This window comes from Podarcis pityusensis (genome assembly GCF_964106645.2).
Source record: "Podarcis pityusensis genome assembly, chromosome: 6".
NCBI classification, from domain to species: Eukaryota; Metazoa; Chordata; class Lepidosauria; order Squamata; family Lacertidae; genus Podarcis; species Podarcis pityusensis.
The window spans coordinates 30,721,410-30,744,536 of record NC_138030.1 but is presented as its reverse complement, the minus strand read 5'-3'; the positions used below and the strand labels follow the sequence as shown (position 1 = coordinate 30,744,536).

Genomic DNA, 23,127 nt, shown 5'->3' with positions numbered 1-23,127 from the left:
TAATGATGGGAAGGAAAACCTAAATCCTGAAGGTAAGTTAAGCACAGTTTAGATCATTAAATAAAATTTATGTGGCCTAAAACACTTTTCTTCCACCCAGATGTTTGGCAGAAGTTGCTTTACAACTTTGTAACTTGTGGGCCATGACCATGTCCATTTTATAAAGTAGTGGCTGTCTTCTATAAATATTCACATTTTTATTACTTGGTTGGAATCTACACACGCATAAAAAACGCTGTGAAAATGCTTTTTAAAAAAACATTTTGAAAAATATATTGAATTTTGCATAGCTCACTTTCGCCATCTAGTGTCACATTTGTATATTGCACTTTACAACCCATTTAAAACGTTTTATTTGCAGCTGTGTAACTGAGTCCTTAGTTTCCAGATGTGGTTCCTTGCCCTGAATATAATTTCAAAGTTTGCTTTAATAAGCTAGGATCAAACTGGTTTCAGATTCTGAAACTATCTTCTCTAAGAACAAATCACAACTCTCCTACATTCAGCTGTAAGATGGAACTGTGATTTGTTTTTAAAGTGAAAGCATGAAAGGGGGAGAGTGGAAGAAATCTGAATGATCCTGAGGCTCATTGCAACTTGCTCCCAAATCATATAAACCATGGTTTATGTGATTGTCTGTACCAGCCCAGAAGATCAGTTCCAGCCCTACGAGTCATCTTTGTATATGATCAGTCAAGATTATTAACATATGAGTACTATTTTGAACAAAACTAGCAAGAAGACTTGTAGAAGACTTCCCTGCAATACATTTTAACCATGGGAGTGACCTGGTGCAGTACTATTTCTGAATACTTAAATTGAAAGCTCCTCTTTTGTTTCCTCTCTCTTCTGCGTTAAGCTGCATGAGTTAGAATGAGGAACACACAAATTTCTTTCCAATGAACATTCTTGAAACAGTTCTGATAAATCCATAGATTTCTTTATATTACATCATACTGTACTATCTTTTGACAGGGCTAGGATTTAGATTGCAACTTCATGGCTCGGACACGTTATCTGAAAGCCTGTAGATTTCTTTACGGTTTAGGTGCTTATTTCTCATTCTCGCAGACTCCTGCCAGCAATTTTCTTTGTTTTGTCTTTAATGGTAGTGGAATTGTGTGTTTTTGTGAACAATTGAAGTACATTGTCTAAGGCTATAATCCAGTGTGCACACTTGGGAGTAAGCTTCACTAAGTACAGTGGAATTACTGGCAAGGAAACATGTATAGGTTTGGAGTTCACAGCTTTTCAGTTTCTCATCTCTTCAAACTTACAGCACAAACCTAACCATGTCTTTTCAGAAGGAAGCCATATTGAATTCAATAGGGCTAACCCACAGGGAAGTAGGATTGCTGCCTTAGATTGTTAGATTCCAGTGCAGATTTCCTATTCCTTAGTTCTTCTTTACACATATAGTGGTACCTCAGGATGTGAACGGGATCCATTCCAGAGCCCCGTTTGCATCCTGAACGGAACGCAAGATGCATCTGCGTGCGCGTGGGTCGCGTTTCGCTGCTTCCGCACATGCGTGTGACGTCATTTTGAGTGTCTGCGCATGTGCAAGTGGTGAAACCCGGAAGTAACACGCTCCATTACTTCTGGGTTGCCGTGGAGCGCAACTCGAACACGCTCAACCCAAAGCACATTCAACTCGAGGTATGACTGTACATACACCTGGAGGGGGGAAAATAAAGAATACATAAGATACATGCTCACCCACGATACCTACCCCCACCCCTTCCCCTTCCCTGCTGACAAAATCAGCAGCCCCCTCCCTTTGGAGCTCGCCAAATAAGCTACCCATAGAGCTTGCCACCTATCTGCCTCAGTTTCCCTTCTCCACTAAACTTCTCCTAGCCCTCCAATGCTGCTTTGATGACCCAGCAGCTCTCAGAAGGCTGTTATAACGCTGTTGTTTGCTGAGCCACCTATTGGTAGCCAAGCAAACTGTGATGACAGCCATACCTTTTTATTATATGTAAGGTTTTGTGTGTGTGTACACACACACACACAAAAAGAAAATATGGTTTGTCATGACCCTTGTTAAATGTTTCATTGTTTTTAACCTGTGAACACGGAAGTGAACATTGGCCACCAACTAAACCCTTGTGTTAGAACTGCCTCTGCGGTCAAAGGTTAATGTAGCCAGGAGAGGAAAACAAGCTATAGTTAGCAACAATGCAAACAAACTTATGGATGAATGCCACTGGAATAGTTTTTGAAGTTGCTTTCTATAGCATACCCCCCCTAGCTGCAAATATTCCATCCTCCCTCTTTCCCAGGAAATAACAATGCTTCAAATGACAGGTTTTGTTTTTAGAGCCAAATTCTTGCCAGTTTTGCTCCTGGCCAGAGCACAATGCTGTGTCTCAAATTGTTTCATCACATAACCATTATATGCTTGCCATTTTTTCATTTTTAGGTAGAGGTAGTTTAGTTTTTTTTGTCCTTTCCGCACATTACTCTTTAATTGTGAACATTTCGTTTAAAACCTCTGAAGTAGATCTCCCTCTGAAAGCACAAGTTTTTGCTATTCAGTCAAGGTGCATGCTTTTGTCAGCTCCTCAACCAAGAGTTTGGACAGTATTAACCTTTTGTTTTCCTCAGCCTTAATTGCAGTAACACTGGCAGGTGTGGGGCTGCCACACTTCTGTTGAATAGTGATGGAGATGAATTGAGCAATCCACTATTTTTTTTGAAATATATATTTTAATCCAAACTATCCTGTTAAATTTTATAGCTCCAGATCTTACACCCTACAATTATTTTCATTTTAGGACATGACACACACCTTGTTCTATCTTAGTTATAGGTATGGAGAATCAGAACGTATGTTTCCTGACAAAGTTTAGGAATCTATTTACATTGCTTCCCCTGCTTGACCTTGGTCCCAACACCTCAGGGTTTTGTTTTTTTTAATCTCTTCATTTTTGTGTATATAAGCATTCTCTGGGTTTTATATTCCAAAATTTAAGGTTTTTTTACTCTGCTCTTCAGAACAGCTTACATATATAAGTTCAGTAAACAAGACAGTTGCCACCCCACAGGCTTACAGTCGAAATGACTCAACACAAAAGGAAGACATGTGGAGGGAAGAGGAAAAAAGCAAACTTAACCACCAGTTATTAAATTTACAAAATTATTCTAAGAGCCAGTTTGAACACAAATAATCCAGAGGGAGAATAAACAAAATTCAGTTGGTCTTTGTCCTGTTTCCTCCCTCTCTCTGCTGCATCTGGATGGAATGGCATTTCCAGATTATTTCTCATCCCTGACTGGTTCTCCTTTCCCATTAAAGTCTATCCAATTTTAAATAAAAGGTAGAAATACATGATTACCAACTGAAATGAATGTCTTTACAGTTATACTTAACAAATGGACTCAAGGAAAAAACCAGGTCATTTTCCCCAAGATGTTAGAGGTTGATTACAGCCCTTCTCTGAGATGAACTAACGAAATGTGATACCATTTTTTCCTAACCATTTTTTATTCATATAGTGTATGAGATTTTCAATGCCTGGCATAGAAAAACAAGAGATTAGTGCAGCAAATAGAATACTGGCTTGAACAATATATTAAGTAGCAGATACAGTTAATTGCATGGGGTTAGAGTTTTATCCTTCCCGCAACCATCTCCAGATTTCACCTGGGAATTGACCAGGCATTTTTGGCCTATGCAGATGGTCTAGTAGGGGACTTATGTTGCACTTCTCAACATCTTCCAGCATGATTGTTGGAATTTTACATCTGTGAAGACTACAGGTTTTGCATCGATTACCTCTCCTGCCCTGGTGTGCTTGGCTTTCTTGATAGGTTGTAAACACCATAAACATGATAAATTTGAATCCTAGGTTGTTAACATCCCCTTAAAATACTAGTGTTTTGTATGATTATTTTGCAAAAGCGTAATTCAAACTATAGTTTGACCTGTCACAACACAATACTGGCAGCAATGCACTGACTTGGCGAGGTGGTAATGGATAGTAATTCGTCAATGGTCTGTCTCTGGGTACTCCCATCAAAGTTTTTTAAACCCCTTCTTTTCACTGCTTTTGTGGTTGGTAGATTAGAATGTAGGCATCCTTTGCTATTGTTGAGCAACAAAAATAAACGAGGAATATTCTAAAAATCAGAGGAAAGTTGGAAATGGCTCCCCTGCTTTGCTCACTTTTAAAAGGCTTCACAGAATGTGAGACAAATTGTTCTTGTGCTCTTTTATAATCATCTGATTCTTTGTAACTCTTCCGAGTTGGAAAACCAGCACCACAGGCATAAGTAGCAGACTCTGTGCTACTTTCTTAAAAAAAAAAAAAAAAATCAAAGAGCAAGGACAGTAAAACTAAATTAGGTGCTTATATTTTGTTTTCTTTTTGTCCTCATGATTTCTGACACTCGTCTTTTCACATTTTTCCAATTGGCAAGACTTGAAGGAGGTCAGAAAAGGGAGAAATGAGGTCATTTTGAGATATTACTGAATCCTCTGTGAGTTCTCATTGTGCTTTGGTTCCTTTCCAGCATTGCGAGTTTGTACTTGTAACTTGCAAAATCTTTGGCCTAGTTCTCACAAACTAACCATAAAGAGGTAAACCTGTGTCCTAGACGGTACTGCTTTAGCCGCCAGTTGAGGGCTAACAGGACTGAATGCTTATTCAAACAAAATAATTCCCTGCATGATAGACTGAATAAAATTAACTGTTTAGTTTACAAATGTACACCTACTTGTATCTACATTGTGATGTTGATGTATCATGTAATGTTCTTATTAGAAACTATCTATCTATCTATCTATCTATCTATCTATCTATCTAGAAATCCTCCGCAGATAGAAAGCTAACCTAAGAGACAGAAGGCTAAGCTAGAACCCCTAGTCAATGTGAGAAGGAGTCATCCATTATTACATTTCCTCCTTTGGCTGCCCCATGTTTTCTTTAATATAGATGAAATTGCCCTCAGAACTTGGTTTGGGGCAAAGGGATGGTCTTATTAAACTATTTTCACCACCAGCAATTCTGGGGTTTACTAAGACCCTCTTCTCAACTGACTTGACTGGAAGCATTCGCTAGGCTATAAATCTTCTGCTGCAGTAGCTAAGATCCAAAGATCTGTTTAGGATTATGCAAAATCTTTTTCCCCCCTTTTAAACATTTGTCCCACATATGCTTTTTGAAATTGTCTTTAGTCCGGGGGGGGGGGGGAATCACTCCTATTCAGAAATATCAATTCTAACATTGTTTGCCTTACTTCATGTTCACAGAACTAGTTTTACAGTACTTCAGATTGTGGCCATTGGATGGCACTTCCCACAGCTATCATGAATACCAATGGTCAGCTAGCCACCTGCTCCATATTATACAGCTGTGAGGAAAGAAACATATGGGCACAGTGCCATGTATATACTGTGTGCTGTTTAGTGTGCCAGCCTGCTTCCACACGGATCTGTTTCCTCTCCCACACAGACATCTGGTATCCCTGCATCCGTACTCCATGTGTCACAAGATTGGGTAGATTGGTTGAGAAGCGGTCATATGCAGTGCTGTGTCTCAGCCATAAGATTGGGCCTCATGATCTGCTGGGTCAAAAAAGTGTATGAACACTCTGCGCCTTATGACTGTCTAAAGGGGAAGTGGTGCTGGTAGATAGGGGAAGTTTTTACACAAAGTATTCTCTACAAATTAGTGATACCAATGTTTGTACCTAATGAGATTTAAAAAATAATAATACTGGCTACTGTTAAATACAGATATTTTTTCTTTTCTTTTCTGTAGTGTGATGCTTGCAACCAGTTCTTCCTTTTATCTTGCCACAGATAACAGCGCCTTGCAATTAGCATGTTGGAAAGCTTAACGCTGGATGATGCAAGAGAACCAGTCAAAAACTAAAGCTGCTTATTGGACCTTAAATAGCACGTTATACAAACATAGTAGATTCCTGTTTGCTGCTAGGCATGATTCATGGTCCACATTCATGCCAGTGCGGAGATTATGTTGCTGCGCTTTGCAGTCTGATATTTAAACTATGAGAATTCATAAAATCCTCTTCATTCTAAGGCCAGCTGTGTCTGCTGAGTGGAAAAAGTACTTGGGCTTCATTTGAAAGGGGGTATATCATCACAGCAAGCTCCTGCAAATACCTTGTGATGACATGCAAAGGATTATGAATCATACTAACTAAGCGAAGTCAAGGAGTTAAAAGCCGTACAAGGTACTGACCTCTTGTCCACCATCCCATTTGCCGCCATGCAAACCGATTTTTCTGGCAGTGGGTCCTGGCACCAGATCATTCTCTGGAGGACCACTGACTGGAATTTGTTTTCCACAGCGGTATTCTAGGCTCCCAGGCTGCTCTCTTTTCAAGTCTCTCTTTGGTTTGGTGGGTATAACTTGAGTGTGTAGTCTGACTAGCTGAGCAGACATTGGGGTTTGGGGTTTCTGGAAAACATGTCAAAGCGCTCAGTTGAAACTGGGGGTATGGCTGAAAAGGTTACTCCTGAACGAAGTGTCTTTTTGTGTAGATCTTGGAACAAATGGCGTTTATAGCATAATTATAGAGGCATATATTCACTGGAGCATTTTGTGCTCCTGGTTTGATATTTTTAGTACAGAAGCAGAAGCACAAAAATTGTCAGAAGAAAGCAAGTCCTATATTAGGCAGGATTTTGCTTTCCCCTGTGCTTCTTGGACTCAGGTTGAATGCTAAAGGAGAGCAGAGCTCTGATGTGGATACAGCAACAGTCAAACTGAGCCCTGTGAAGGAGCAGCGGCTCTGTCCCAATTGTAAAGTCCACCATCATTGAAAGGTGTTACATCCTCAGGCTGGAGTGAGAACCAATTATTCACTGAACCCTCTGAGGAGGATTAATAGTAGATAGAACAGCCTTGCACATAGTTATTTAGGGGGACAGCCTCTCACAGGCAGGATTAAACTAGACTTTAAAATACAGTATGGCTTAATGAACACAAGTGCTTTGTGCCTTCCTTGCTCTTGACTGTGCTGTGCAGGGAGGGAAGAAGACTGGAGGGGTGTCATGTGGAGGTGTGTGTGCCAGAGGGCCCTGGGTGCACAAATTTCTGAGGGCATGAACCAGGCACCCTCACCTGGGTGCTCCTCTCCATCCGCCAAGGGTCTCGTCAGCCAGTCAGGTTCCCCAATGCATGGGTGGGCAGGCAGTTTAGCGCAGCCATGCTTTCCTCTGGTTGGGGTAGAGTTGCTCCGGCGGCATCAGTGGCAAGGGCTGGGCAGACGTCCCCCCGTCCGGTGCACGTGCCCCTCGCCTCGTTCACACAAGCCGCTGGACAGTCTGACTTGGCATTCAGTTTGCATTAAATGTGAACCCAGGTCTTTGCAGGTTCATGATTTTGTTTCCTCCAAATAAACCAATGAGAAATTGTGGCTTCTTGTGGTTTGTTTGGAGATAAACAAACCATGAGTCCGGTTTCAGACAGAACAGGAAAGACAGACTCCAACTTGCTCCCGGTGTGTTTCCTCTGCCATGCAGCACAGTCAGGAGTAAGGATGGAGCAAATGCTTATTAAACCATAATTTATTTCAGACTATTGTTTAACCTTATGTGCGAACCAGCACACTGCCTGCTTTGCTTTACTGTGGAGGTGGTGAGGGTGTAGCTCCTCCCAACCTCAGCAGTGTATTAAGTCTAGAAGAGGGTGTGCGTTGAGCTTGCAGCTCCTGGGGCAGGATATTCATATACTGTCTCCCCGGTGAGAGAGGAATATGTGGAGTTTACCAGTCAAGGGCTCACCATAGTTATTCACCTCTTTGCCCTGGCTTTTTGACACTTATTTTTAGGACCCACCTTATTTTGGTGATTGTAAGTTGTTTAAAACCATTTTTGAAATTGTGTTTTAACGTTGTAACCCATCCATCCTGGGACCTTAGGGTGAAGGACAGGCAACAAATAAACAACAACAACAACAATGCAGGAGAATAGCAAATTGCCCAATATTTACCCTTAATCCAGCTGTGCATTGCAATTTGAGACCTGTAAATAAATAGCTTGCGGAAACTGTAAAATCTACAGGCCAGCAATAAAAGGTTGGATAGGCATCTGCTGGGAATCTTTTAAGTAGCGCAGTGTCTGTTCCAGTTCTCTCATTCCTTTTTTGTGGACCATTCTAGCATCTTCAGAATGATGTTAAATGCCAAAAGTGTGACAAAGAAAGCTGGAGATGACAGTGCAGGAAATAACACTCACAGACTCACTAACCACTTTATAGGCAAAGCATTAGACCTGGTGCCTGGTCATTGCTACATGATGTGATTATCTATCCCACAGAGCATTTGGCTGATTTATTTCTTGTTCATACAAGCTCTAGTCCTGGAGCAGGTGGGGGAGGGGGAGAGAAGAGAGCTCATTGCAAGGATATTAATAGCCCTTAGATCAGTTGGTTTTCTTTTAAGCACATCTGGGTTATTCCGTACATTAAGGCTTCCCCTTTCTGAGTCACTACCCTCAGCCAAACGATTGCACTTTCTCTTTGCAAAGTTACTCATTCTCCAGGCTTCTTGTATCAATCAGACTATCCATAGTTTTCACCAAATAAGGTTTTAGAAGATTATAAATTAAGCAAGGGGGGGGGAGGGAAACCATAGATAAGGTCACTTTAAATGATACAGGTTCATGAACATAATATGCAAATTGTTTCTAGCAGGAGAACAAACCTTTATTTGGAATATTTTAATTGACATGATAGTATGCATTTATTAACAATATTTCTATTCCCACCTTTCTGCCCAAGCATTGGCCTCCTGAGCAACTTACATTAAATATAAGATTTTTGTTTAAATAAGAAGGCAGAAGTGACTGTGCTCCATCTGCTGCTCTTTAAAAGGTCTGTAGTAACTAGATGGGGAAATAGTGTTTGTCCCCATTGGAAGGGAACTACCCAGCAACCAAGGCCAGGCAGCACCAGATATTTTTGACCCCGGGGCTGAGTCACCTCCTTTTGGGGCAGCTGCATAGACTGAGGCTACTAGCTCTTCCTGGCAGTAAGGGTGCTTCAAGCAACTGGTGGACTATAATGTTAACTGTTTGCTCCCAATGTCTATACCTCAGAATTGTGTCTTATCTGTTTACTGAAATTGAATTTGGTTCCTTTTCTGCCTCCTTCTGCAAAGCTGAACAAACACAGACCCCTGTGTTGCAAAATGTGACAATCTACAAAAAATGCAAACACGACACGCTGGCTAATAACTGTTAGTAAATATATAATCGGTATGATGTCATTCAAAATATACGAATATATACATACTAGTGAAGATCTTTCTAGTGGATCAGTGCTCACTAGATAATTATGTATATTTCATTGATAATTATTCGCTGATGAAGACTTTATTCCAAAACAGTTGAACTATTCTGGATGCACTGTCCTTTTGAAACTTCGGAGAAACGTCTTCCTTTGAGACTTTTGTGAGAGGTCTTCCTTTGAGAGACAGTGTGGCGTTCCTTGCTATTCATTGGTTGTTTGAATCTTTGTATGACTCTGATACATAAAATAACTTGCAGTTACTTGTATATTTTGTGAGATGTGTTGTATGATATATACATTGTTTTGAAGTGGCTTATTCATACATTTTGAATGACATCATACCAATTATATATTTACTAACAGTTATTAGCCAGCATGTTGCGTTTGCATCCTTCTGCAAAGCTAGCAGATATTTGCAATAAAAGAGGCAGCTTTGAATGGTTCTTGATATAACTTGCTTTGTCCTAATATCCAACATTATCATGCCTGCCTTGGGTTTTTGGAGTGATGCATGCATGTTGTTCTTTACCCATGTAACTTGAACACCTTTACTAAATCACAGTCTAGTCCAGGCTTTTGTAGTTAGTCACTTACCTGATCTACTTTGTTGAATAAAAAATGGACTCGTATGGAAAGGAATAAGAAAGGTAGCATAGCAGTGTGGGGAGAGAGTAGCTGAGACAAGGGAAAGAATGGCAAAAAATCATGCTTGAGTTGAACTACAGTAATTAGACGTTACAGAGGAAATCACTGGTTCCCAACCCTGGATTTGCCCCTGCAGTTAATGTGAGAGTTGGATATGGCATTTGCAGAACAGAAAATTGGTGAATGGAAGTGAGTATTTAACTCTTTCCCTACTCACAATACTTAAAAGTTTGGTTCACCCCCAGCCAAGCTCTAAAATTGTAAGTTAATTCAGCTAGCAAAATGGCAGCTGAGGTGGGGTGGGTGGGGATTGCAAGCATTTGGCATAGGAGGCATAAAGCATTTGATCCTCCCACCTGCCAATCATCTCTACATTTTAAATGGTCTCATCCAATTTGGGAGGTGGTTGAAACTATGCATTTGCCCAAATGACGTCTGGTTCCAGCCTCAACAAATAGAAAGGAAGTGTGCATGATTGTCTCTGGAACTTCAGTTGCCCACTGGATTCAGCTGGCCTCCTCAAGATGTAGTGTACGCAAACGGTGCTTATCCCTGAATTTGACTCTCAATAGTATTTGAATGATGCCGGCATTGATCCGCTGCTTTCTCTCTGACATTATAAAGGAGGCAGTACTCCTTTATAATGTAACAAGATGTGATGTTTTGGTGGTGGAGGTTGGTTGGTGATTGTAAATTTCAATAAAAATCATTTAAAAGAAAGAAAGAAAGAAAGAAAGAAAGAAAGAAAGAAAGAAAGAAAGAAAGAAAGAAAAAGAAAGGAGGCAGTACTCCACAAAGCCACTGGTGTTCTGTTTACTTCAATGTTGTTTCAGTTCATGGGCATTCAGCAATAGTGCTGCTAACGCTTTCACCTGGTAGCAAATCACTAGGGGACTTGGGCAGAGAGACCATCACTGCTTATTTGAGGTGGAACGTCTGTCAAATTGCACTTGCAACAGAATAGCTCGTGGTTAGCTCCGGTTGTCAGAAAAGGTTGCTAAGTTTCTATTCACAAAAATGGTAGAAGGATGCATGGCACTGCTGATTACTGTGTAGGAAATAAAATATCATCTAAGAGTGAGCCTGCGCTATGTCTCCAGCTACCAGTTCCTTGTTTGCCTGACTTTAAATCTTTGGGTGATCTATGCTATAGGAATTCCTAATTTTGTACTGTATAGGATATTTTCTTTCTAGGCTGTATCCAACTTCTCTTGCTGATTTGTAGGGCATTTGTTGTCTGTATAATACTAGGTACTTACTGAAAAACAAAGGATTCCACCAATGAAAGGGAAACTCTTGACCAAAAACAACTCCCTTTTATTCCAAGGACACCTAGTGTGTGGATTTTATTATTGCAGGCATATTGTTAAACACATTCCTCAGGCAAACTCAACCATGATTGCCAGTTCTTGTAATTTTAGCAGCTTTCAACCCTTACAAACCTTTTTGAAGAAGGTTTACATCCTTCATGGTTGTGAAGGACAACAGTATTCCATACATGCTTAAAAGCAAAACTTCAGGCCCAAAGACTGGTTTTAGAAATCATGAACAATCATGGTTTGTGCGTTTAGCCTAAACATTTTGATTTTGTTTGAACATTGAGATTTGAAAACAATTGGCATAAACTCCTGAACTACGTTTATTTAAGTTCTGTTTGTGTAGAATAGTTCACCCATCTGCAGTTGAGGACGCCCTTTAAAACTTATATAGCTTTAGCAGCCCTGGAGCTGGGGTGAGAAACGTTCCCCCCCCCATGCCAGTGGTGGGGAGGGCTGCAGCCAAAAGTGAATGGGGCAACCCCACTCCATTTCTTTCTTACTCACTTGCACACCACCCACCTACCCATTCACGTCCGCATAAGCCTGCAATTTGTGTTGAAGGTGGAAATGCCACTCTCTGCTCTCCAAAGTAAATTGCAGGTGCAGGCCCCCTAATCCACACTGAGATCCTGGCATAGGGATCCTGCTCAAAGATTAGAATTGCATAGAAGTTACTGGTAGACGCAGTGAAATGGGCACATTTGTAGGATGTGAGGAATTAAGCCTAGAAGCCAAATGGGACACCATATAGGTTCTCAAAAACACGAGTCTTGAAGTTCCTGCTGACATTTCAGAAAATCCAACAATGTGCATTCATGTCTAATTACATATTAGTCTGATGTTAAGATCCAAGGGTTAGGATATTATCTTAGGACGGAGAGTCGGTCAGAGGAAGATAGACAAAACGTAAAGAAAAATGAAATTTGATTTGACTGATCTTCTGAATGAAGCAAAGCATGCATAAATAAATATATCGTATCATATACCTCTGCCCCTTCCCTTGTCATAAGCACACATGCAGTAGACACATTCTTACATATCCTCTCACAGACCAAGCCATGCAGGCATGCACACTCATACATTCACTCCCAGAAGGAGTGCTGAATTCACAGCACTGAGATCCCTATGCCTGTTTAAGAGATGATGTGGGATGACTGACAGGTGGTAAGGCCCACTGACATGGGCCTGGCTTGCTAGATTGAGGGAACCAGTGGGCCAGAGGTTCCCTATTTACATAAATGAAAAGATTAAGGAAATGTGAGAAGCTGCAAATGGCTTAATGCAGACAGAACGTTTGTTAATGACTTCCACAGCTGTGTGCGTAATTATGCAGCACATTTTTGTAGCGATTTCTTGGTCTGTTGTAAAGTTGCTTTCATTACAGAGGCCCTGCGTACAGATTTTCAATGGGGACATTTTTCTGTGGCATGCTGAATATTACAAAGTGGAATCTGAGCGTACTAAGAATTTCCCTGACAAAGCAGTAGCATTCAGATCAGACAAAGTTGGAGCCACTGTTGTTTACACTTGTGAGAACAATGCTTTGGTATTTAAAGGCTCCCAGGCATTAATTCCCATAGCATTGCCCCATTCCCCAGGGTGAGGGACTGGTACAATTTACTGCTAACTCTGCCTAAGCCCCCATCATCTCAACAAATACAGTTTATTCTGTCTAAATGTTGAGCTTAAAGGAGTCCATAGTGGAAAAAAATAAGTTTGCATTGCTTTTTTGAATTAGATTTGATAGTTGAGATTGCAAGTTACCGTATTCATACTTTAAGACATTTTGGAGTACAAAATGTGTTGCTGTCCTTTATTTCTTCTTACAAACCCCCCCCCCCCTATAAGGTAGAACAATGTGCTTTTTCTGTCATGCATGCAGATTGTAGCAGGAGGGGGGGGTGCGTCTAAAATATAGCCATGTGGTAGAAACTCCCCATGTGGCAAGCACTTTGTTTAAATTACTTTGTGTGTAACTTGCCATCGTGAGAATTTTCTAAACCACATGGGAAGCCACTTCATACAAATTACTTTTTGTGTGAAATTCTGTCTGTTGTACTTCATGTGGCTACAAATATGCAATTTGCAGGTTGGGATTGGACATATTAACAAATATTTTACTGGGAATCTGATGTGGCTAAACTATGTTTTGCACAAGGCTGGCAAATCCATGTTTTAAACATGGTAGGTTGTCTGTGTAATCATTGTTAGATGTAGGTTTGACTCAGGCTCTACAATTAGTTGGTTCTTATGCTGTGGCCATGAGCCCATAAGACCGCCTTTTGCCTTGCTGGACAAGATTATATTGTGTGTTGGCTCCAACCAACATTGCCTTTTTCTTTTGCTATTTCAGCTCCGATTGGGTGGAGATCATCGAGCCCCGTTCTCGAGAGAGAATGTATGTCAACTTGACAACCGGCGAGTGTGGCTGGGAGCCACCGTCCAACCTCAGAGTTCGTCAGTCAGATGAGAACCAGTGGTGGGAGCTCTTTGACCAAAACAACAACCGTTTCTACTACTACAATGCCATCACGCAGCAGACAGTGTGGCATAGGCCACAGGGTTGTGACATTGTGCCACTGGCTCAGCTCCAAGCCATGAAACGCAATTCCAAGTCTGACTTCAGGACATCCCAGCACAGGGGCAGCACAAGTAGTGATGGGCGAAACACTCCCGTCCAGATGGCTCTCTTGCAGGAGATGGAGAAGGGTAAAGAGGACAACAGCCTGGAGAAGAGACCAGAGACTGGAAGGTAACAGTATTCTCTTTTATATGACTAATTAAAGGGACCCATCCACATTCCAGCTTCTAGAAAAAGTCATAGGACAGAGATAGTCCCAAGGTGATCTGGTTGCTGACTATTGAAAAAAGGCAAGTTGAAGTTGTCTGTCCTACTCAGGAAGTGCCCCTTGAGAAAGATTTTTGAGAAAAAGTAACTGGACTCAAGGGTATATAAAACAATCTCAGCAAATCTCATTGTAAGAACTTTTGAATGCTGTGTGAATCAGGGTGTTTGAGCTGGACTAAGGAGACCTCAGTCCAGTATATCTGAAGGAGCGTCTCCACCCCCATTGTTCTACCCGGACACTGAGGTCCAGCGCCGAGGGCCTTCTGGCGGTTCCCTCACTGCAAGAAGCCAAGTTACAGGGAACCAGGCAGAGGGCCTTCTCAGTAGTGGCACCCACCCTGTGGAACGCCCTCCCCCCAGATGTCAAAGAGAACAACAACTACCAGAATTTCAGAAGACATCTGGAGGCAGCCCTGTTTAGGGAAGCTTTTAACGTTTGAGGCATTACTGTATTTTAATACTGTGTTGGAAGCTGCCCAGAGTGGCTGGGGAAACCCAGCCAGATGGGTGGGGTATAAATAATAAATTATTATTATTATTATTATTATTATTATTATTATTATTAATCACCCAGTCAGGGTAATATTGGGACATGAAATGGTCTCCTTGGGGAAGTGGTAAAATACGAATGTAATAAGCAATAGTCAGTAAACCATCACTTGCAGGAAATTTTGCTGAACGTAGCTTGCATGGGAAAGACAGAGTTGGAGAGCAACTGCAAAGGTTGAAGTTCAGTTGCTTAACTAGGCTTTTGTTTTTGAATTTGAGAGAAAGGACTTGAAATAATCTCTTATGCATTAACATTAATGAGCATTTCCCCCCGTTCTGTTCCTCATGAGATTAGCATGGTTGTGTGAAGAACGGGTAAAGACTGTAGGTTGGCATGAGATGTGTAACACATTCCTTTGCATGTTTACTCAGAGGTAAACCCCATTGTGTTTGACAGGCTTGGTTACAGTTACATGTGTGTAGGATTGCAGCTTTAAACTGTCCCCCTGAGAGTGGGTGATCTAAACTTAATAACAATATCATTTTGTAAAAATAATTATGTCTAGAAAAACTGGGGGCAGTTGCAGAAATCGTCATGAAATGTTTTCAAAACATTTCTAGTCTGTTGTGTGTTGTTATTGATTGTTGTTTGTGTTTCGTTTGTCCTCTATTTTGTAAGATTTCTGTGAACACAAAAGCAACTTGGAAGTTATTCTTGATTTTGCTGATATTGAAAGCTTTTTAGCCATCTTACTTTCTGGATAAGGATTAGATGAACTCCAACTCATTTGGCTTACAGTCAGTTCAGACATAATAAACTGGCACTAGTATTTTCGTAGTATCATATCCTGGAATGCAATCCAAGCCTCTTTCCAACTGCCTATGACAATTACGTTCATTGCCTTCAAAGTCCACTAAATCATTTGATGGAGAGCAGGGCACTAGGCACTTGTGCAGAATGGCCAGAAATGTGAAAATATGCCACGTGCTGTTTTCCACAAACAGGGCCGTCTTAAGCATATGGGGCGCCGTGGTGCAAAGATTCCTCCACGCCCCCCATTTCCCAGAGTTGCTGACCTTTTTTAGGGAGGACGGCGCTGCCGGCAACGCGCCCAGCTTTGCGGGGCTGGAGGAGGCGGGCAGCAGCTGGAGGGCAGCTCCTCCGGCGGGGAAGAGGCGGAGGCTGGATGCGGCGGCTCCCATCTCAGCTGGCTGCTTTGTGCCATGGTGGCCATGGCAGGCGGAGGCTCCGGGTGCGGTGCTGCTTCAGCGTGGCATGGCGGAGGCAGGCAAGAGCGGGGAGCTGATGCTGGGAGGCGCCACATCCAGCCTCTGCCTCTTCCCTGGCGTCCTCCAGAACTTGGCGCCCTGCGCCACTAGCCTCCATGGATAAGACGCCCCTGTCCAGGTTTTACCCAGACAGATCTTATTTCCTGAGTGCTAATTATGAGGCCTAAAAATTGAATAAAGTAATTAACTTCCCTTTATTCTTCCTGTGAACACTGGTACCTGAAGCCCTTGTAAGGTGTTTAGAATGGACTCAGCAAGTAATTTTTTAGCTAAGAACTGCCCCTATGGAAAGTCCCCCAAAAATGTAGAGTCCAGTACAGTGGTACCTCGCAAGACGAATGCCTCGCAAGACGAAAAACTCGCAAGACGAAAGAGTTTTTCATTTTTTGAGTTGCTTCGCAAGACGAATTTCCCTATGGGCTTGCTTCGCAAGACAAAAACGTCTTGCAAGTTTGTTTCCTTTTTCTTAAAACCGTTATTACCCAGGGTGCATTGCTTGAAGACTTTGGTGATTTTTGAAGCTTTTCCAAAACTTCTTTTGCAGCCATTTGGTAAGTTAAACTTTTAAAAACTTTTTTTGGGGTTTTTGGATTTTGGGTTGCTTCGCAAGACGAAAAATTCGCAAGACGAAAAAACTCGCAGAACGAATTAATTTCGTCTTGCGAAGCACCACTGTATTCTGTTTCCAGGAGAATCCAGCTCAATGATTCATAAGCAGGGCATGAAGGCAGCAGACATCCCTGTTGTCTTGTCCCCGTACCCTAAGTATATGGTTTCTAGTCTGAACCTATTCTGTCCTCCATTCTGGTGGATTGACAAAGCTATAACTCTCTGAAAAGAGAGATCACATTCCGTAAGCAGAGTTTCCAGATTTTGGCCAGGACTTGGAATGGCAAAATCCTTTCTTCAGGCTGCAGCTGTCAGCCCATTCTTTCTTTTGCTGGCTAAGCCTTGCTGGAGTGTTGTGCTGGAGGCACTGAGAGCCGTGCTTGAAGTTGTAGTGCTTAAACTTGTCAACAACTTGCTGAAGAAACTCAAAGTGGCATTTCATTTGTTTAGGTAGCTCACAGTTTTCTGTCCCCCAATAAGTCAGCCCAAAAATCATGGAATTTATTTCTTGCACAGACTTGGCCAGCTGCCTGTGTGCGTTTTGATAGCAAGTAACACTGCATTGTAAGAAAACAAGTTAGTTGCTTCTAGCCAAGGGTGTTTCCCTAGCACTATCTACTCCAGTTTTAAGCAATATTTAAACCTTCCCCCGTTGTCACAAGTTTTAACAACTCTACTATAGGGCATATAGACACAAAAAATCTTTATTACAAGTATCATTACACAACCAGCATGCATTTTAATGTATATAATGTAGAGCTCAGTTTAATTATATATAAAGCGTATTTTATTGATGATTAGTTTTTCTGCTACCAGTAAGATAATATTCCTATATGTGAATCCTATTTGTTCTGAAGTTTTACATGTAAAGAAACCTACAGATCTTGCATCCTTAATCTAGAGGTCTTGCTGAAGCCCTCTTGCTTGCAATCAGGATTTATTCCTTTCTTTGTGCCTCCCAAAATGAAATTTGTTGTTTTATGCAGGCAAGAGAGGGGATCACGTAAGGCAACAATGAAGGAATTTATCCCGAGTACAGACCAACACAAGGGGACAATAGGTTCTGTTCAAAATAGCACTGAGCAAAATGTTCTGTCAGTGCAAGGATTTCTCCTTGTGCAATGGAATGTACTGCCCCCATGTGCTCCCTAAAATATGTTCTGGGACTTCACCCAATGCATGGGAGCAGATCTGGGGACAGCACAGAGCTCACATGGGGGAAAGGAAAGCAGGGGAATCCCAATGCATTAGCACTAATCTTTGTGCTGGTGTGACTATTATTTGAATGCCACCCAGTGATTTTAATCAAAGTTATATAGTTCTATCAAGGACTGTTAGCCCTGATAGCTAACCAGAACCTCCACGTTCAGAGACAATATGCAACTGAATACTAATTGCCAGGTGTTTCTCCTGGCCTTGGCTATGGCAAAATCACGAGTGATGTAATCATAGTTCAGAAATCTGATAAATTCGCTGTTGGTGACCAAGAGGGACAAAGCTGTGAAAGGCTCTTTCATGACGGATCAGAAGACATTCTTTACCCATTTTAGAAAAGAGAAGGAACATTTTACCATTAGTACCCAAAAGTAGTTGTGACATTTGGGAAATGTTCTGTCATGCTTAGCTCTGACATGGTGTCAAACAGAATCGTCAGAGGACAAACTAGCCACCTTGGAGGTCAAGCACTTTGAGGATCAGACAAGGTCCCCTGGAACCAGTGCTGAGAATCCTCTTGAGTTGCCTTTCAGTTGCTGGAAACAATGGAGATTTCTGGCTCCTTGGTCCCAAACCCATTCTCCCCTACTTGCTGAGCTGCACCTTGCCTGGGATCCCTGTGGCAATGACCTTGGACTATTGCCTAACCTTGCTTTTGGAACATGTTTTGAACCTAAAGTGAGTTTTCCGTGCTTGACCCTGGTTTGTTTGGACTGCACCACACCTTCAACCCCACTCACCTTTGTGAATGTTTTGCTAAGAGGATTATACCATTCTCTCACATTGGATTCTTATAATAACATGGTCCAGCCAAGTAGACTTTCTTCACTGCTGGCACTTCAGCAAACCAACATGTCCCAAAAAAAGGATTTGAGCATTATGCATGTGTTTGGTATATTGGGGGGGGGGGGGAATCTCCCAAATGAAACTGCTTCAGGATATCAATCCACAACACATGATACTTCTGCTATGTGTATTAGACTTTGAAGATTAGACTACTATAGCCCATTTCCACACATAACACTTTAAAATGCTTACTGAGACAGTCTTCGATTTTTTAAAAATGCCTTATTTATTCTTCCCTGGGTCCAAGATGGCATACATGGATTTCCCTAAGAGTGACAGGCCCAAGGTCTCAAATGGAAAATTGAGGAATTACAAGATATAACGGCCTTATTAGCCTAATAGCCTTATTAGCCTAATAATCCAGCCCTGCCTGCTCTTTGAACATGGAACTGTGCAAAATGAAGTGTAGATTGTGCTTAAAAAAAAGTTGATCCCTTCCACACCTATGGGGAGCTCAGTGGGAACTGGGCTTTTTCAAACCACACTCACCTAAAAACACTGTTTTCAGAAATAAATTGACATCTTTAAAACCATGTTTTCAGTCTTGGGATCACATCTACTGAGCACATAGGCATTTGTATGATTTTTTCCAAGGGACAGTGGCAAAGTAAATACTTTGCCTGCCCTAAAAACTAAAAGATGATCATATTGTTATGCAATCACTTAAAATGCTACTAAGGAAGATAATTGGGAAGAAACCGGCAACTGAACCCTAGGCAGAATTTTACATGGACAGATGGTTTCATGCCAAAACAAATGTTTAGCAGCACATTTTTGGCTGGTGTGGCAAATAAAATAAAACTTAAAAATTATTTTATAGCAGTCACTACATGCTAATTCAAAAACCACAAAAATGGTAGGATGCTACTTTGTGTTTGTATTATGACTAACTTGCAGATCAAAATGCATATATGAGCTTTTAAGTTATTCAGAATTCTTATTTAGGTAAGATAGTTAACTGTGTGTGTGTGTGTGTGTGTGTGTGTGTGTGTGTGTAGATAAGTAGATGGGCGTGGGGGAAAGTAGGTGTTTCTGGCATGATATAAAGTCTGGCTTATCCTTATTGCTATTTTGCTTTGGTTCCCCCTCCCCACCCCTGCCAGACTTAGAATGGTGGAAGTATTCGCAGATATGATTAAGTTAAGACTAGTCCGTCTGCTAAAGTCACACAAAGCCCACTGGGACTAAGCAGAAATGGATATGGCTCCTTTTGAAAATACAAAAACCAGTCTGTGTCTGTCCCTTACATCCATTATGCTCGAATCTAAATACAGCATTAACCTCAGCCTGATAAATATCTCTATGAAAATCAAAAGCTTTGCAAGCTGCATTTTGAAACCTTGGCTGGTCCTCATAAAAGGGGTATTACATTCACTGACTGGCAACCCAACTGAAGTCAGACATATGATTGTATTTGAAAAAAGGGTTTGTTTGCTAAAACTAAGTCTACAAGGTTAATCATTTCCATGGTGATATTTCTCCATGTTCTGAGCGGGTGTTTCAGAGCAATAAGGTGAGCTTTTGCTACTGATTGCTCTTCTTCCAACTGTTAATTTGTGTATCTTTTGTGTATGAAGCTGAGAGTTTTTCAGGTAGTGAGAGCACTTCTCTTATTCTCCCTTTTTCTTTGGATCCCAAACCTAACAGCTAAACTCCATTTCTCACCTCTTTCCCCAATGAATTTCTGTCTCTTTAAATATCTTCTTCCCTGCTCCATGGCAGATTTGGATTAGTTAGCAGGGCCCCTCTTAAATCTCCCAGCTATTGCATGAGCCCGAGAATACTAGGGTCTGCTGCTTGAAGAAAAATAAAACAAATCTGATGACACAGAATTTCAGTGAGGCAGAACTGAGACAGAAGTGCAGACAAAATATTATAAAGCCATAAGTTCACATAATCCCATATGAACAGCTGCCTATGACGTTTTTTAATCGTCTGATATAGACAAAGACAACTGCACAAAAAGGATATAACACCTGTTGAAAACTGTGCAGAATGCAAGCCCTTTTGCATTTTTGACACACGTATAGAGTTGGCACCTATGAGGCTATTTTTCTAAACGAAAGCTGGCAAAGCCTAAAAGAATTATGCAAGCTGGCAGCCTTTCCCCCTGGTGGTATTGAGGCGCATCTGTTCTAACCTATCAGTCTGTTACATGGAGAGTTCTCAGGTTTCAACAACGTGGCAGGTGGAAGAGCTTGCCTTGAGACCAGCATTCATAGAGGAGGAAGAAAGTGGTGCTTAAAATAGAGAGGTGAAATAGCAGGCTTTGCACTAGCTGCATTCATTTCTTAGGGCGTAATCTTGACTTTTGCACACTTGTGCGGTGTTTTGGTTTTTTTAAAGGCCAGTCTTTTGCACCAACAGTGCTGTAGCTTTGCCATTACAAAGTAGTATGTTAATTCACAGGGTTGCACAGCACAGGACAAACTTGAGAAATGCCCTTGTCCGAATCCTGACATTGCCTGCCTGCCTGCCTTCTGGAGTACAGTGGTACCTCGGGTTACATACGCTTCAGGTTACATGCTCCGTCAACCCAGGTTCAGGTTAAGAACTTTGCTTCAGGATGAGAACAGAAATCATGCTCTGGTGGCACGGCAGCAGCAGGAGGCCCCATTATCTAAAGTGGTGCTTCAGGTTAAGAACAGTTTCAGGTTAAGTACGGACCTCCGGAACGAATTAAATACTTAACCCGAGGTACCACTGTAATTCTACTGCTCCTTAGAGACTTTTCCTCTACCAACTGAGCTACCAAGGCGGATAGCTGAAGCTCTTGAGGCAGCTTAGAATATATTTAAAACACAATAAAAAGGACAATGGAACAATGTTTTCTAGAGCTGAGCAAAGGTGTATAGAAATCTCCCTCCCTCCCCCACCAGTTCTCTGTTGTTGCAACGTGGCACTCTGCAGCTGGAGCTCCTGGCCTAGAACTGACTGTTGAAGCAACCAGGTATTAATTAGTCCCTCACAGGCCAAGGCCTCCTCATTGGGCGGTGGCTGCTGCTGCTGCTGCTGCTGCTGCTGCTGCTGCTGCTGCTATATTGCTATCTCTCCTCACAGCCTGAGGCTCTGATGGTAGATGGAGGAATTGTGGGAGTAGAAATGTTAGGAGGCTCCCAGTCCTCAAATGTTCCAGCTGTGTACAGTGGTACCTCGGGTTAAGAACTTAATTCGTTCTGGAGGTCCGTTCTTAACCTGAAACTGTTCTTAACCTGAAGCACCACTTTAGCTAATGGGGCCTCGCGCTGCTGCTGCGCGATTTCTGTTCTCATCCTGAAGCAAAGGTCTTAACCCGAGGTACTATTTCTGGTTCAGCGGAATCTGTAACCGAAGTGTCTGTAATCTGAAGCGTCTGTAACCTGAGGTACCACTGTAAAATATACACTCTAAAGTTGTTTTTAAAAAATCATAATCAACAGTATGGGTGTGTCAGATGCAATGGGTTGAAGCCAATGAGATATTGCACTTGAAAAATGACTTCCGATTAAACTTGCCCTACTTCTCCTTTCCCTGTGTGCCCCTCAGATCTGCTCTGGAGGTTTAGGAGGACCCCAAGAGCAGATTTAGGGAAGCGGAGGAGAGGAAGGGAAAGTCTGATTGCATGTGCAGAAGTTTTGTGAGTGCAATGCCTTCACTTGATACAGCCCAGTTTGTTTTATTTACTTATTTGCTGTAGTAATTTATATTGTGCTTCACCATCATGCTCAATATCCAAAATGACTGGACTTAATCCACATTCAAGTTTTTTTCCTGAGGACTAGTTTGTGTATTAAGTGAACAGCACCTGTTTGTGCAATGAGAGTATTCAGGTGACAGTTTGTGGAGATGTTGTGACAGAATCTCTCTCACCCAGCAATGGTTCACCCACCTTTTAGGTTTTACTATTACTATACTATTTTTACTATTTCTGGGGATGCGGGTGGCGCTGTGGGTAGATAAATAGGTACCGCTTTATAGCGGGAAGGTAAATAGCGTTCCGTGTGCTGCTCTGGTGCCGGTTCGCCAGAGCAGCTTCGTCACGCAGGCCACGTGACCCGGAAGTGTCTGCGGACAGCGCTGGCTCCCGGCCTCTAGAGTGAGATGAGCGCACAACCCTAGAGTCTGTCAAGACTGGCCCGTATGGGCAGGGGTACCTTTACCTTTATTTTTCCTTGCAAATCTTGAGCACGGTGAGAGTTCTGCTGAAAATTCAAGATGGCATACAGCATGGCTGTTCTAAACGCTAATAAAATTCAGTCATAAATCTTTGTTGAGGGAAGTGGGGAGAGATGTGTCAAGACTAGTTAGATTGTAAGTGTGATTATACTAGATCTTTCTCAACTTTGTGTTCTTCAAATGTATTTTGAGCCATTGGTAAATATGCTTTTGAGTTACAACTTTGGGGTTTTTTTTTGAAATAGTGACTCTTTCTTCTCCATAAACTTTTCCTGAGCAAACTTGGCGTAGTCAAATGCCAGTTTATATTAAGGATATTTTGCTCACTTGTATCCTATCATATGCAGGATGCAGCCCTGTGTGTTTCCCTTTGTTTCTTTGTTGTGAATTTAAAAATATTTCCTTTTCTGAAGACAAGCTAAAAATAATTTTGGGGAGTCATCAA

General features: G+C 41.7%; 1 protein-coding gene across 8 annotated transcripts in view; it reads left to right on the top strand.

Annotated features, from left to right (window-relative positions):
• The window catches only part of LOC308479626 (rho GTPase-activating protein 39-like), a 101,275-nt gene that overhangs the window by 56,529 nt on the left and 21,619 nt on the right, over positions 1-23,127 (top strand). For all 8 annotated transcript variants that reach the window (XM_081010370.1, XM_081010368.1, XM_081010369.1 and 5 more), the window contains one exon: positions 13,584-13,982. In XM_081010370.1, coding sequence (XP_080866496.1) covers positions 13,584-13,982 — 399 coding nt within the window. The remainder of the gene's footprint in view (positions 1-13,583; positions 13,983-23,127) is intronic.